This window comes from Scaptodrosophila lebanonensis, unplaced genomic scaffold (assembly GCF_003285725.1).
Source record: "Scaptodrosophila lebanonensis strain 11010-0011.00,11010-0021.00 unplaced genomic scaffold, SlebRS2 tig00000043-arrow-pilon, whole genome shotgun sequence".
In the NCBI taxonomy this organism is placed as follows: Eukaryota; Metazoa; Arthropoda; class Insecta; order Diptera; family Drosophilidae; genus Scaptodrosophila; species Scaptodrosophila lebanonensis.
The window spans coordinates 7,574,618-7,591,467 of NW_022060545.1; the positions used below are offsets into that span (position 1 = coordinate 7,574,618).

At 38.1% G+C, this 16,850-nt stretch overlaps 2 protein-coding genes across 2 annotated transcripts; both read left to right on the forward strand.

Moving 5' to 3' along the window:
• Positions 1-10,544: 10,544 nt before the first annotated feature.
• Positions 10,545-12,189, forward strand: LOC115622372 (uncharacterized protein CG32395). The gene is made up of 2 exons (XM_030516294.1): positions 10,545-11,504; positions 12,022-12,189. The coding sequence occupies exons 1-2, from the start codon at positions 10,545-10,547 to the stop codon at positions 12,187-12,189; spliced, it is 1,128 nt and encodes a 375-aa protein (XP_030372154.1).
• A 1,598-nt stretch (positions 12,190-13,787) lies between these two features.
• Positions 13,788-15,026, forward strand: LOC115622861 (eukaryotic translation initiation factor 4E1). The gene is made up of 4 exons (XM_030516945.1): positions 13,788-14,226; positions 14,287-14,386; positions 14,459-14,546; positions 14,626-15,026. The coding sequence occupies exons 1-4, from the start codon at positions 13,895-13,897 to the stop codon at positions 14,784-14,786; spliced, it is 681 nt and encodes a 226-aa protein (XP_030372805.1). The 5' UTR covers positions 13,788-13,894; the 3' UTR covers positions 14,787-15,026.
• The last annotated feature ends 1,824 nt before the right edge of the window (positions 15,027-16,850 follow it).

Sequence of the window (16,850 nt, forward strand, 5' to 3'; positions counted from 1 at the left end):
AAAAAAAAAAAAAATAATAAATAAAAAATAAAGTCTATAAATTATATATTACGAAAGTATATATTGGATGTAATATACATTTAGTTCCAGGTTATTATTTCAATTTATTTTTGTTTTAATAAATACACTAAATAAAAAAGATTTTAATAAAATAGCTTTCATAGGCGACTCAAACGAGCTAATATACCAGCAAATACATCACAAGTGGAGTGCCAAAAAAGTGGAAAATATCGTATAAAATTGTCTGGGGAAAAATATGGATATCGATTATGGATAGTATAATCGCAGAATAGAAAAAATAAGATCACAATAAATTTCGAAAGCTTATTAACAAGTCTATAATAGGCAGAGAGAAGCCTGGTAGACTTGATGTTATAGATATGCACTTATTATGAGCATTTATGTCTGTTTACTTGTATATGTTATACTTATAACAATCAAAACTATTTCTTTTACTACAATATATTTTATGTTAATTTCAGTAGTATTTGCATATCAATAATAAATATAATTATGGCTTATTTATGCACAACTTATTCAAAAACCTGTTTGCAGTTTGCTGATTGTTGGTGGTTTAGTTTAAGGGTATGCAAGAGTCGGTCGCCCACTGATTTAGAATTCAGTCCGGTTTCTTTTTTAATTCGTGTCGCCTTCTTACAAGCGCATTAATTCTTTGCATCGCATAACTAATGATTTAATTTGTCTTGGGCGCTTGGTAGTCCGTTTCTATTTCCTTCTTTTTCTAATTTTTTTTGTTCTACTCCCTCCGCTCTCATTAGCAACTTAAAAAATGATTATTTGCAATGCAAATGGCTGCAACGAGCTGCAAAATGTTCAGCCTGAATATGAAATGCCTTCCATCTGCATGAGAAATGTAGCAATTATGTTGAAAGCGTCAGTGCGAATGAATTCTTAAAGCAAAAACTAAAGCTATTGCATTAGTGTGTAGCTTTAAGCCAAATGCAAAGCCCAATTGAAAATAAATATGTGTTTGTGTGGGTGCGCCTGGCATATAAAGTTGAAATTAGCATGCCAACTAAGTACCTGGACTGAATGTCTGTATGTCTGTCTGTCTGCCAGCCTGCCTGCTTGCCTGCCTAACTGGTTGCCTGTTTTGGCTGCCTGCCTGTTAGATAACGTTCAGGCAACTGGCCAAAAACTAAACGCCAAAAAATTTAACGGGCGTACAAACAAAAACGTTCGGATGCGCTGCATTTTAATGCGCAGGTAGGACGGCCAGAGGAACAATGCAAATATATGCGCATCGGATATACATATTTTTCAGCACATTGTTCAGTAAAATGGGCTATTTCATAATAAGCAGTTATAGCAAATGTAACAGTTACTGCTCTTGCTATTTCTGTTATGCCGGGCCCAAGCGGTCAGCTTAACAGCTCAACTTTTTGTTTTTAAAGTCATAATAACAGTCATAATAGACAGCAACTAGATGCGCAAAGCACATAAATTGAAATACAGCTCCCTTTGCACACATTTGTTAAAAAAAAAAACAAAACAAAAACAACAGCAGCAACTAGGGGCAACAAAAATGTGGCACAGAACAAGCGCTAAGCAGCGCTCAGTGGCTGAGAAGCGTTGAGCGACGACCCAGAACGGCAAGCATGTAACATTTTTCACTGCCTACTTCGCGGCGCTGCTGCCCATAATGTCATTTAATTAAACGCCAGAGAGCAGTTGCTGCCCAGTCGTCGTTGTTGTTGTTGTTGCTGTTGCCGCTGCTACAACTGCTGAGGGTCAGCGTTGGCGGCTAAACGGTTAACCAAACTTGGGACCAACGTTTGTGGAATTGTGGAGTGACAACAGCGGCACATAATTTGGCCAGGGCAATGAGGCTTTCCCGCTCGTCCTGCGGCCTTATGTCCTTATCCAGTTCTGCCTGCCTGCCTGGCTGGCTGCTTGCTTGCTGGTTTGCTGGCTTGCTTGCCAGCAATTTATGTTCATTTGCATAGATATTAAAAATTGTTAGGAAGTCATTAGTAGGCATCAGTCAAATGACGCACCCTGCATATAAATTAAGCATAATTTTATTATAAGAAACCAGCGCCCAACAAGGTCACTCTTCAATGAATGTGGTGTGGTGTCGGCGCGGACAGGGCCGTGCTTCAGGAGGTGTGTGGAGGAGTGCGTATTACGAGCTTGCCATTTCATCTGTTGACAAACGTTACGTTGCGAAACGTGTGCTTGGGGCGTGTTAATTATTAGTTTTAATTGCGTTTTGTTTTGGTCGGGTTTGCTGCTGCTACTGTGCCATCAAGTTATTGAAGCGCACCGAGCACCCGAAATTGGAAAGCTTGCTATAAATAGTTTGCAAAGCGTAACCGAGACAAATAGCCCCAAATATTTTATATTACATTTAAATATGCAATATATGTATGTACAGTATTTTTGAGAGGGTCGTATAGGAATAAATTGACAGGTTTTTGCATTTTTATCATGATTTTCAAAGTACTTATATGTTTCGAACATTTTTGCAATATAATTAAGCCCGTCAATGAGTTTAGATTCACGATTTTTCCTAAAATTAAATCACATTTAAATCTGTCTTACGACTGTCATAAATGGAAAAACATCTGTATGTCAAATTTTTCCTTCCTCGCAATTTCTTCCATCCAAAAGTAAAAAGCGAATTAAAGATTAATCAATGTTCCAATTTTCAAATTTATTAGACAAATATGAAGAATACCCTGCACCCTATGAATTAGATAGTTCATAATATTGGTTTTATTTAACAGATGTCAGTAGATAATTATTAGTTTTTATGATATGAATTGTATATTGGGGCTTGAACAAAATTGTAGTTTTATTTTTTGTTGTTTTATGTTTTATATAGTAAAGTTTGTTATATAAAGTTAATATTTCCATTGGTCGAACCTCGTTCATATAGCATTTAGTTGAGCGTATGAAACCAAATTGTATGCGGTGATAGTCAAAAGCAGAAATATTTTGCGCACTTTTGCAAATTTCACAATGGCTGGCCAGCAGATGGGCTCCTGAACTAACCCAAATCCAAGCCCCAACCCCAATCCAAAACCCAACCACTTCCCTCACTCACATACATACTGGCACTAACAACCTCATGGCCACAGAGTTTGACTTTGCTTTTTGTTGAAAAATAGCACCCGAAAATTGTGTGCAATTAAATACTTTAAACCATAATGTATTTTTCACAAGTTGAGCAATGTTGACCATTTGGCTGCGGATGTGGTTGATGGGTTGCCTGAGGGTTCCCATAGACAACCTCTTTCTCGCATCTGCATGGCATGGTTTGTAGTCAAAACGTAAATTACATGAGGAACAACAAAGAAAACTCATTTGTATTCGACAGCCACACACTCTCACTCATACACAAACACAAATACACGTGTGTATGTGTGTGAGTGTGTGCAAGAGGAGAATACTATAAAACAAGTGGCCCTTGGGTGCAAACCGAGCTATGGCTTAAGAATGGTTTGGCTCTCTGTCCGAAAGTCAAAAGTCTAACCGCACGCAATTTTATTAAATTTTTTGTAGCACACACACACACACCCATACACCAATACACACAGACACTTAAACATCACTTGTGTTGTGGCTGTTGTTATTGTTGTTGTTGGAGTTACTTTTAGCTGCTTATCCAAATTTTAATTGCATTTTTATGCGGCATGGCTACTGAGATTCTACCGAGTATCCGCGTCTGTCGGCTTATCTATTTTATTGTACATTTTTGTTATAGCTGCCGCACAATTCCACAACACCAGCTACGACGACAACAATAACAATACCAGCATCAGCAATTCAGTGTATTTCTTTTTAGCTGTTTTGCCGAACGCTTTTCAACTGCACAGACTTTTCCGCGCACGTCCGTCGTTGTTGTTGTTGTTGTTGTCGGCTATTCCTGTTCTCCGGCTATAGCTTCGATTCCAAATGCTACTTCCGCCTTTCGATATTAAATGGTGCGCGTAATTAGATTTTAAATTTATTGTGCGCTGTGCTGGTATTTATTTTGTCTGCTTTTTGCGCATAACAATGCAAAAGTTGCAATAAATAAATAAATTACGTAAATTCAAAGACGGCGATACAAGGTACCAGGATCCTAGAAGCAACTTAGGCGCCGCGCGAATATTGGAATTTTCTGCTGAGGCTGTGTGTGTTCGGCACCTTTGATTATTTAGTTTGGCCAAGTTTTGTAGAGAATAAAAGGCAATAATGTCTATTGAGTTACCAACAATTTTTATATCTTAGGGTCTTTTTCTTCAATTGATGTTGCGTATAGTATGTTTTTTCTTCATGTTCCCCTCCTAGACTATAAAAATCTGTAATAATGTAATACATTTAAAGGGTTTTGAAGCATGTGAGCTATTCTAACGATAGTTTGGAACACAAATACTTTAGTGCAATCAATTTAGGCAGCTTCAGGCATTAGACAATCATAACAGCAGGCTTACAAATGTGAAAGGAAAATAAATGAAGCTCTCATGGTAATGATTGGGCTTCCCGCCGACCACTGCATGATTCTTATTCCACCACCAAAATAGATGAATAGGTTTCAAATTCTTTACATTTGAAGAAATATTTTTGCCTAAATGTTGTTCATATTAAGTCCACCTACTACACATATAAAGAAATAATGTAAGCAACATATCGTGTGCTCAGAGATATATTTAAAATCATTTACGTAACTCTTTCTATTGGGCCGTTGACAAGAATGTGTGGGATAAAAAAGAAGAAGAAACTAATCATTATAGTCCAATCAAATTTTTGTATAATTCTGTATTATGTTTAAAAGGATGGGTTTGAGGAAGGGGGGTCTGAGCAATTAGTTTTATTAACTAGATAATTCATTTTTTCATTTCACCAACAATATTTGTGCTTACAACATAGCATAAAAAAGGATTCCACTCTTGTGCTTTAAGCTTAAGGCTTTTAAATGCCAAATGCTAAATAGTATCTGTTTTTTTTTGTATTCATTTATTTATTTCCTTATTTACATGTATATATTTATTGTATAAATATATATAAATACTTTCAGAAAATTAGAATAATATCTAATTACACCTTCGAATAATTGGAAAACTTTGATGTGCTATTCAGGCAGCAATGCTATAAGATGACCCCAAAATTTGCTTGTTCGTTGAACTTTTCTACGTCTAATAATGGAACGAAACAATAAGTAAGCTTTGAAACTTACACTGCACATTGCTTCAATTGATCATCAATCACATAAGTATATTTTCGTACGTAAGCAATGAACATTACTATTATTGGAAGCTGTCAAACAATACGTCAAACATATTATAATAGCTATTAGTAAATAGGAACAAATAAGCAATCTCTAAGGTCTTCATCATCGAGTCACCTGACTGCTCAATGTACTTAAGTACGAGTATGTACATATGTACTTATGGAAGTAAATATGAACTTTTTTGTATTGCTCTTGGCTTGCTCTGATTGCTGCTTGACTGCTGGCCTGGCAGTTGCTCTGCAAAATCACTGACAGCTGACACAGCACGCTACAAGCTATCTGCCAACCTCCCACTCCTGACATAAAAGAATCATATTACAAGCACACACACACACCCACACACGCCCACACACACATGCACCTTCCGGTGTGCATATGTCCATAAATAATAATAAATGTACGCATGTAGTTTGGCTACCAAAGCGTGAGTAATGAGCGCTTAATAAGGCGTCAGTCGCATATTTTAAATAGCTGAGCACACAACGGAATAACGCCTGAGTGTATGTTTCATAATTTACATATGTGAACATATTTATGCTCATTAAATATGCGCAAATAAGTGCAACTATTTGTGTGTGTGTGTGTGTGTAGCTGTTACTGTCCTATATATGCGTATGTGTATTGCGTATGTGTGTGCATTTTGGAAATTTAATAAATCACTGGCGGCGTTAAAAATGAGCTGCCATCGCCTGGCAGTTGGTCGCCGCAGCTGCCACTCAACTCAGGCTCAGGATCTCCGGATTGTGTGTGGCAGAGTTTCGTTTATATGTGTACATATGTATAGGTGTATACATGTGTATACATTAGTCCACTGGGTGGCTTGTCTTGTTTACACATGTTCAAAAAGCAAATGAGCCGTAAAACGCTGATAATGCAACAAACTGACAATTGACGTTTCAACACGTGTGTCAAAAAGCAACCCGCTCCGCCCTCCACGCACCCGCATATCCCTAACATGATCCCTTAAAATGCACATAAATTATGTTTTCAGCTTAATATACTGTCTGCACTACAACATATATTCTTCATTGTTATTATTATTGAGTCAATTAATGTAACGTGGGAAAAGAAACAAAACTGTCTTATATATACAAGTACACATACATAGAAAGTGTAATACAGAAATGGAGGCCTTTCTAGCAGTGTACGTCAGAATGAACTCTGATTGGACTATGCAAACTAAAGATGACAAGTTTTGCATTGGCACTGATTTCCCTATAAGGCTGAATTAGGAGCTGCAAGTATATTTCTAAGCAACTGAAACATCCAAAGTCTGATGACTTTATCAAAAGGACCTAAGCATAAGAATTATAATCCCTTAAATGTGTCATGTGCACAAATTGAATGAAATATTGTAAAATATTATACATATTTTAATTTGTGTGAAATTAATGTCTGTCTATAGTATAGGAACAAAATGTAATTAAAGGAATCTATAGTAGTCTTTCATAAGGTAATTAAAGTTAAGTAGGTTTTTAATTAAATTTTCTTCAAAACACACACACACAATAGAGCCTATCATAGCCTAGTACCACAGTGTCCAATCAATTGTACGTATATTGTTTCGACATCTTGTCATGCATGAAGGATCTGTGCTTCTGTTTGGAGCACTGTCCGCCTTTGTTGCACATTTCAATGCACACTCCTTCCTGGTCGAAAAGCCACAACTCTGTTTTTCATATTATGCCACCACGTTACCGATAGAGTCATTTCACTTTGAGTCTTCGCCAGTCGGCTCTGTGTGTCCGTTGGTTTGTCCGTCTGCCTGCTTGGAATTGTGTTACTCGGCAACATTAAACAAGTAAAAAAGCTAATGTCGGGTGTCCCGACTTTGAAATACTCTGTACATATGTTTACAATAATTATAGAAAATAAAAAAATTAAGAAAATAAAAAAAAAAATTTGATCGATTTTACCTCTCTCGGTATTCGAACTCACGTAAAGGGTGTATAATTGCACATTTACATAGCAATTGCGTCTGTGTGAGTGTATGTATGCCTATGCGCATCAATTCGTGTCTGTGTAAGCATTTTCGCAGTCAACCAAACAGCAACATCAACAACAGCCGCGGGCAGCGCTTGAGCAGCGCTGCAGCAGCGCTGCATCAGCAAATATATTTATGGCTATAACTTCTTGTTAAATCGGTCTATCATAATGAAATTTGGCATACGGACACATAATAACCAACTGGGGGTATTTCCAAAATTTTAGTTCGAAATTCCAAGAATTACGGGAGTTACGATTTGCGGGGTAGAGGGGGGAGGGAGGGGAATTCCAAAATATACATTTTCTGCGTATTCACATAAGGCATCTGGGACTAAAATTTGGTGTTCCTAGGTCTTATAGTCTCCGAGATATAGGCGATTATACGAATGGAAAATCGGGAAAACCCCCATAGGGGGGAAGTGGGGGGGGGGGGGAAATCAAAAAAATAAAACAAACTCGTATAGAATACACACATAACGCATCTTTGTGCAAAATTTGGTGTCTCTATCTCTTATAGTCTCTGAGATCCAGGTGTTCATACGGACGGACAGACGGACAGACGGACAGACGGACAGACAGACAGACAGGGCTAGATCGACTCGTCTCGTCATGCTGATCAAGAATATATATACTTTGTGGGGTCTGCCACGCCTCCTTCTGCCTGTTACATTTTTCAGCTCCCGCAAACCTAATATACTCTTGTACATTTCATGTACAGAGTATAAAAATATGCCAATGGTAACAATAAACAGCCGTTGGCAAGTGAAAACAATGCTCACTCTGCAACTACCAACAACTTCACGGCACATTCTGATACATATTTACACTCACACACACACACATATTTACTTGCTAGTGATGTTAATTAATATCGATGGGTAATATTTTGACACTGACGATTTATTGAATGACTCCCAACATATCTATAAATACAGAATAGACATGTGTATGTATCGCACTATGCCCAATATTTAGTTCTGATTAAAATTAGGAGCCAAACATCGAATAGACATAGGTTTTAAGCAACAAAGAAAATAGTAGACATTTTTGAATTTGAATTGAATGCTTTCACATAACAACAAACGTTCGTTATAAAAATAAGAGTATTAAAAGTATATTAAGAGTATAGTTTTCTTATTTATTATATCTTCATTAAAATGGTGCCAAAACAAAAACTGCATACAAAGTAGAAAAACCAAGCGCATTTTAACAAAAAAAAAAAAAAAAAAAAAACTGAAGAGGTAAGTACAAGTACTTATAAGTCAGTGGGTTGTTTTGTCGATACAGCTTAGAACACTTAGATATATTTCCATTACTTCAATGCTATCACAACAAGTGGGTGGCTGCGCACCATCGCTCCAGCTATTGTAACCTAACTTGAATGCGAGGAGGGTAGTTGTCCATTAAATACGAATAAAAACGGCTCGATCGCTGCAAAAATGCCTAAAATTGTTCTACCAGGAGTACAATACGAAATTTATATTATTTTTTAATTTCAGGTTGAACAATTATTTATCAAATACAACACAATGTGAGTAATAATAATAAGCTCAGATAAGCTGCTTCGACAGCTCACAGTAAACTTTTTTTGTCATTTTCTAAACTTATGTTTTGGCAATAATATGATTGATGTGAATGCTAACCATATCTCTGCAGTACAATCCATCGGCTGAATACCATTATTTCTGCTCAGAGCATCTATATTGACAATCACCGATGTTTCTTCAGTTCAATTAGCACATCACTAACAAGTATGCCACTGAATGGCAAGTCAAATGATGCGCGTGTGTTGTCGATTTCGTTGCGCCATTTTGCAATAAAATGAACAAAATGCCTCTGCCGGCATCTGTCGATGCCTGGGCGATGGAAAAATGTTACAGTATGCGTGTGTGTGCTCGTGCAACAATGGCGAAAAATCTGTAACGGAAACCACAGCTGAGTGCACTGAGCGCAACAGCGTCTCAATAATGCAGACAATAAAATTTTAACGTAAATGTTGCGTAATTAAATGTGTTGGTGTGGCCGTTGCTCAATATACATACGTACTTGTACATACGAGTATACTATAGTATAGTATAAGATGGAATTGTTTTTGCACTATATGGAGCGTGTGCTTCTCAATGATTTTCCTTTAATAATTCAATAGGGGACACTATGAGATCTTATCTAAGAATTGTTATATAATTAACTCTCTGTCTCTTCATCATACAGAATTGTCCATTGAAACACTTATTTACTAAAAAACTGGTTATATTTGGGTGATGGACTCAAAAAAAAATAAAAAATTATGCAAATATTTGTTTCAGTATTTAGGGTTATTGCTTTTCTACTCCTAACACGAAACTTTGTTGGAAACTTTTTAGGATATTTTATGTGTGTTGTTAATACTTAGAATAAGGAATTAATTGTACTTTCACAAATAATACAATTGCATTTGCTTTACTAAATATTTAATTAAAGCAGTAAACGAAATTTTGTACGTTTCTAAGAATGGTCTTGAATGTTCAACTGGTAGAGTTGAAACTTAACTTATGAAATCATTTGCTTCCAATTAATATATTGAATCTGCAACCTCTTGTAAAAATAATTATCGGAGTTTCCGGCTAGAATCCATTAATTGGACCAGCAATATCGCAATATAAAACGCATGAAATCATTTGTTTCCAATTAATACAAGTATATTGAATCTGTAAAAATAAATTTCGAAAGTTTGTAGCTAGATTCCATAAATTGGACCAGCAATATCGAATCTTTTGCCAAATATGCCATCTTCCATTTCAATGAAATATATTCAATGCTGAAACAATTTTCAATCAAAAGTGATTATCCCTTGCTCTTTAATTACAGTTTGGGGTATAATGAGCATTGAAATTAAACAAAGAAATTAATTGTATCTATAATTACGAAAATATTATAAAGTTTTGAATTTCAAGCGCTCATACTGAAAAGGTCACCCACGCAGAAGAACTTAGTCGACTCTCGTTTGAACGCACTTTACAGTTGATGCGCTAATTGCAGCACTAAGAGCCTGGCTATTAGTGGTTAGCGGAATGCTTAGCATACTTTGTGGCGCCACGGCTGCCTCAACCGCAAAATGAGCTGCGGCTCTGTTGGCAAACACTCTCGCAAACAAATAAATACACACGCACAAGCAAATATATTGATTAAGTTGTCAAAACTTGTGCTGCTTATTAATGTGCGCCCATCAGTTGAAAAAGCGCGGGTAATAATTCAATTTATCTGCCCCACGACCTGTGTTCCCTTCGGGGGCGTCAGTTCAATTTTGAAGTGCATAGCTTTCAGAATCCATCTATCCATCATGAAACCACTAAACCTGCTCAACCGGTGCACAATTTTATCGCTGCGTGTTACTTTGTTTATCAGTCAATTGATGGGCGGAACAACTTTTACCTACGATACGAAGATTCGAAAATTTCGAAAATCGGTCTGGCTGCAATCCCATGCTATGATTTTCACGCTCCTCCTCTTCTTCATTGTTATATTTGTAGTAAGCCTGAAAGGCCTATTTGCATATTTAGGAATTATTGTTCGGATTATCTGCGAGTGCATTGTATTGCTAATGGTGCGATGCCACGTTCATCGCTATAGTGACCAGTGTGTGCGGTTGCTGAACGAAATGCAGGAGATGGTGCACCAACTGATCGTCCTGGCCAAGCATCCTAACATATTTCGGGTTTCTCACTTGCTGCTGCTTCTGCTCACACTCCAGAGCATGCTTCGCTCTCTGATGATGCTAGTATATTCCCACGCCAGATTTGGCTTTATCTTCTTCTGCTTCAGCACATCGTTACTGTTCGCCTTCCTGCTGCAGGTCAGTATCAATATTTGCCTCTTCATTGTGCTGATCGCCTGCTATGAGGAGCTCCAACAGTGCACGCGTCGCATATCGAACGATGTCCGTACCCTACGCCAGGCCCAGGTCTTAGAGGGTGGCCAGCTTCTGGTGCTTGTGGAACAGTTGCGTGGCATTACCGAAGAACTGATCCGATTGCGCATGTGCATCTTTCGCATTACCACAAAGTTAATCAAACACTATCGTTTTCATTGGCTGTGGACGATTCTGTACTGGCTCACTGTCTCCCAGACCGACACATTGACTCCAGTCAGTGGCGAAGAAATTATATATAAGCAGATAGTTGCTTTACTAAATATAGCATTCTACTGCACTATCTTTGAGATTTTCGTGTGGAAATCGAAACTGTCACGTAGTTTTTGGAATTTCCATCTCACGAATTATCATGTGGGATTTGATCGGACGGTAAGTATGAAAGAGTTTTGAAATTATAAATTTAAAATTTCAGTCAAGCTAAAAATTACCTTTCTACCTGTTCATTTTCATTTGTGTACGCATTTTCCCAAAAAACAAAATTATGTCTTTTTATTAGCTTTGTATTATCTCTGTAAAATTTCTAGAAATGTTTTTGGCCATTTGTTCCTCTGTTCATCAGTTTGTAGGCATTAATGAAAATATATTGGAAATGGAATGCTAGGGCTACAAAAATATAGTTCCATCTTTTCTTATTTCAACAAGTTTGTTGTTTTTTGCTGGTTATATTACATACAATTTTGGATGGGCAACAGAAGATTCTTATTTTAGTAAAAAGTACTGGTTTTATAGGGTTTTCTCTAGAAATAAAAAACAAAGTCATTCTCAGAAGTATGTAATAATCCAGAGACTAACAAAAAGATCTTATTAAACTATTTGGTTTCGGCTAACAATAATTTACAAATTTGCTTGAAAATAAATGAGTGTCTTTTTTATTTTTCCGGTACAGATCGACGAGTTGCTACATTTGGAGTTTGTCGAGGACATTAAAATTTCAGTCTATGGTATAAGATTGGATATGAAATTTCTCTTCAAGATCGTATCAATATACATACTGTGCATATTTGTGGACATCAAGGCCAACCAAGAGCGACTGCCTCTTCAGATATCAAATTAAAGTCAAGTTTTTCCAATGAATCTATTGATATTTTTGTCATTATTTCGGCTGTCATGTTTTATGTCTATTCCAATTTCGCAGAAGTCGAAGCTGACTTGTAAGTGTGTGAGATGAAAGATACTTTGGCAGCAATTACTCTTCTTTTTCATTGTGCTACAACAACTACAACAAGAAGAACAACAGCAATGCGCCCCGTGCTCCTGAAACAAGCTTCATAATATTTTTACTTTTATGGCAGCAACATAAAGAGACGACAGCTATGGCAATAGCGAATGCGAGTACGACAGCAACAGGAACATCATTATCAACGCCAGAAACGCACCCCACACAAACACTTGGACCACCCCTAGACCTTCCCCGTAGCTGCTCGATGGTCGTAAAAGCGACAGCGACGCATGGAAAAAAAGAAGCTAAGTGTCAGTGCGTAAATTTGTTGCCCGTTCCACTCTCTGGCCGGCTCGCTAACTCAAGTGTCCAGCCATTTTGTGTCATAAAATTAACGCTTTATATGAATGAAAGCATAAGGCGCTCGATTTTATCGTAGGCCAACGACACGGACGATGAAGAAGATGGCGACGCAGGCGACTCATAAGCGCATAAAAAGTTTTGAGTTGAGCTGAGACGCTGCCATGAGAATGGGTGTCTAAAGATGTTGAATGAGTGTCTAATTATTTACGTGAAGCATGAATGATGGCTAGACGGTGAGAAAAAAGAGTGAGCAAGTGAGCGAACGGTCGAATGAGCAAGCCGTCCCATTGATGGATGAGTGCTTAAAGTTACTGAATGAGTCACTAATTTATGAAATGAAATGTTTGAGTTATGACAGGACTTTACCTAAATCGCTATTGAAACCAGAAAGATTATTACAGTCGAGCAAGCCAGACAGTGATATACTCCTCGGGTTACCTCCGCTTAGCAGAATCAAAATAGAAGACGAGATTAGTAACAAATAATAATTAATAACTTTTCTTAGAGTTGACCGATGTTGATGAAATTTAAAGCAGAGATGGAGAATTACACATTAACTTAATCTGCACAGTAATGCAGCTATGCAAGTTGTGCAAATTGAATAGCTTTGCAGTTGAGGAAAATAATATTAAATAATGGTTCATTATTGTTTATACTGTTTATACTTTGCGAAAAATTGAATAAACATGTTTATAGCCTTTGACTAATAATTCTAACAATAAAATCAAATAATACAATTTGTACACAAATCTATTTCTATGAAGATATTAATTATTACTATCAAAGCGCAAGAGGTAAGAATATTGTTGGGGTATTGTATAAAAACCCCAAACATTTTTTATCAAAACAGAGTTTTCGATTTTTGAATGGAATTCTATGGAATTAAAAAATATGTAAGGCATTGTTTCAATGGAACTTCGGTACATGTGAGGCTATATGAAAAGCTAATAGGCATTACATTATGTAACGATATTGTGACCTACTGAAAGCTATTTTTCGAAGAGTGACTGAGGCTGGGGTCACATATCTAAGTGCCTACGATTTTAGTGTCTCTCCTTCTACATATAATAGGCCTTTTAGTTTGGTTTTAATGCCAGACATCTACACACACTTGAAGTAAAGTTTACGAAGTGCGACAAAAATTTTCTTAACATCCTGTTGGAAATTTATTGCTTCCACGTCAACTCATATTGAAGGACTCGTTGAACATTTTTGTACCTCTGCCGCACACACAAACATGCTTTTGACCAAGCACCTCAAGAATGTTGACAGCGAACCGGAGATGCTCACAACGCGCTCTAACTCAAGTGGTAGCCTAAAGGATAGCTCGGATAGTGATGTGCACCAGCAATTAATTAAAGAGATCGATTTGCGTTTGAAGCATCCCCTCGAGCATACATGGACATTGTGGTATCTGGAGAATGATCGCACCAAGGCTTGGGAGGAGATGCAAAATGAAATAACCAGCTTTGACATGGTCGAGGATTTTTGGAGTCTATACAATCACATCAAGCCGCCATCCGAGATTAAAATTGGTAGCGATTACTCGCTTTTTAAAAAGGGAATACTGTGAGTGAAGGGTTCACAAATTTTGCTTAGCTGTTATTGGTAGCTTTTTCTTTCTCATAGGCCCATGTGGGAAGACGATGCGAACAAGTTTGGTGGCCGCTGGGTCATTACGCTTAGTCGCAACTGTAAGCAGGAACTGGACAAGCTCTGGCTAGATGTGGTAAGTCAATGGCATGGGGCTTACTTTCTGTTATCTATGGCATGTCAATTGATTGCAAATGTCCGCTGACAGATTCTGATTCTGATTGGTGAGGCCTTTGAGCACACCGATGAAGTCTGCGGTGCTGTTATCAACATACGCGGCAAGAGCAACAAAATTTGTAAGTACGCTGTCCCAGCTCTCTATCCCCACCTCTATTGCCTGTCAATCATGCTTGGTATTTTGTGGCCTGTGTTTAGCTATTTGGACTACCAATGGGCACAACGAGCTGGCCGTCATGAAGATTGGACACAAGCTGCGCGACTTGCTGACTCTACCGCCGCACAATCTCCACTACCAGCTGCACAAGGATTCGATGAGCAAGCAGGGTTCGCTCATCAAAGCGGTTTACAGCGTGTAAGCCCCCGTTTGGTGGCCGTTTGTTTTGCCATGGCAACATCTGCCCAACGGTTACCCACCATTTACCACCCTCAACCCATCTATATATAAATCTATTACTCTCGTGGCCGCGCAGTTGTTGCCATGAGCGCGTTTATTCCAAAAATGTAAAAAAAAAAATTGAAACGAAAATGGGTTTGCGATTCCTGGCATGTTACAATTTTGTAGCAAGGCGCAATAAAGTGCCGCATTTGAAAAGCAGCATCACAGCAGCTATGTTTTGGGTATTGACAAAGTGCCATTTTAAATATTTAGCAGCTTCATTTAGGGCATTACGCATTAGGGCTCGACGACTAATTGGCCAAGCTTGAAACGCTGCGCTGGACTTTTGAACATACTAAACTAAAGACTGCGTCCTTTTAAATTTTTGGGCGCATGAAATTTTATGCAAACATATGCCCGGTACTAGAGGACAAATATATGCGCAGCATATACGAGTAAGCCGCAACTATTGCCGAAGTGCGCACTACAGTGACTGCAAAAGATAAACGTCCACTTGGTCCACTGCTTCTGCAACGCAGCGACGTGCAACGCTTCGCGTTGTCCTGCGCCCAAACAAAAGGGTCAACGACGCTGCGCCGCTGCTGCAAGAGACAACAATGGCGTCGAGTGGCAAGTGGCGAGCGTCGGCCGTCGAGCTCCCAACAGCGTAAATTGAAACAATTGAATTTTGATGAAAAGCTAAGCGTGGCAAAGACCAAGGGCCAAAAAATTGCTACCATTTGTTGGCAATGCGTGTAGCTATTATGTATGTGCGTTCGTGAGTGGATGTGCTGTTTAAAATTCACATACATAGAAAGGATAATAAAAAACGCTATCTTTGGCAGGCCAAAAGCTCCACGAGTTAGCAATCGACAGAGCAGCCGAACCAATTCTCATCATCCTCTTTAAATTTCTTCGGTCGATTTTATGATAAAAATGTGTGCTTTATATTTTCTAAATTTATACGAAGACTTCCTCTGGGGCACGAAAGTATCTCGCTTTAATAAAATGACAGCCATTAGCCTGACATGCTTCGAAAATTGGAGGTTCAATTCAAATAAAATAACAATTGAATTTGATAAAATAAGCTAAAAAAAGGAACCGACCACTGCTAATGTTGCGCTCATCAGATAACTGATAGGTGTAGCGTCGCTTGTAGCCTATAGGTTACATAGTTTTCTCTTCGCCACCTATTGGTCATTTGGAAAACGATAGCCTTTCAAGGGCCAACATGAAAAGTAAATTATCACCAAATGGCGCCTTTCACTGACGCTCTGTTAAAAGTTTTCTTTAGTGCCAACGACAATAGACTAGGTCTTCTTAGTTTGAACGTTATTCAAACCAGAAGTGGCAAGCATTAAGCAAGCAAAAATTGAAATTAGGCCAGGTACCTGTATCAGCTGTTTAACGCAACAAACTTTTCCTTGAACATCCATTCGATCGGCCGCAGTTCCCAGAAGGAGGAATAGGCAAACAAAAGAAGAGAACGACCTACTTCCAGGCTAGCTTTCCCGTCCACTCTACACCAGCAAGCTCCCGTTTTAGCTGGGAGTGCTAAAACGCGGGCTGTAGCGATCTAACGTCGACGGGGGTCGCTGCTTTACTTTAATCCGCAGAGGCGCTTAAATTCGGTACAGAAAAATTCTAAAATAAGCAAATAAGCAAAGGAAAAAAGAAAAACGAAAAAATTCAGGTCATAGGGCAGTGGAGCGAAGAAGTATGCCGGCGGAAAAATAGTTTTCTAAAACTAGCCTAAGTTTTTTTATATGTTATTTTAACCAAATTGGTGGCAAAATTGTATTTTATGTATAATTTTCATTTGTTCTAATTGTTAAGCCGCCTTTACTTCATGCATTTTTTCCCCTTGCCTTATTCCGTAATTCGGAAGGCACAATTTTTTTTAGTGAGAACGAGAGAGCGATCATTGGTGCTCTCTCTCGCGCTTGTAGGTTTTTTTTTTGTTTTCGCGCTCTTTTTCCAGCGCGGTGTCTTCTTATTACAGATGTGTTCCAGACAGAAAGCGCTTTCTGCGTGGGATCAGCAG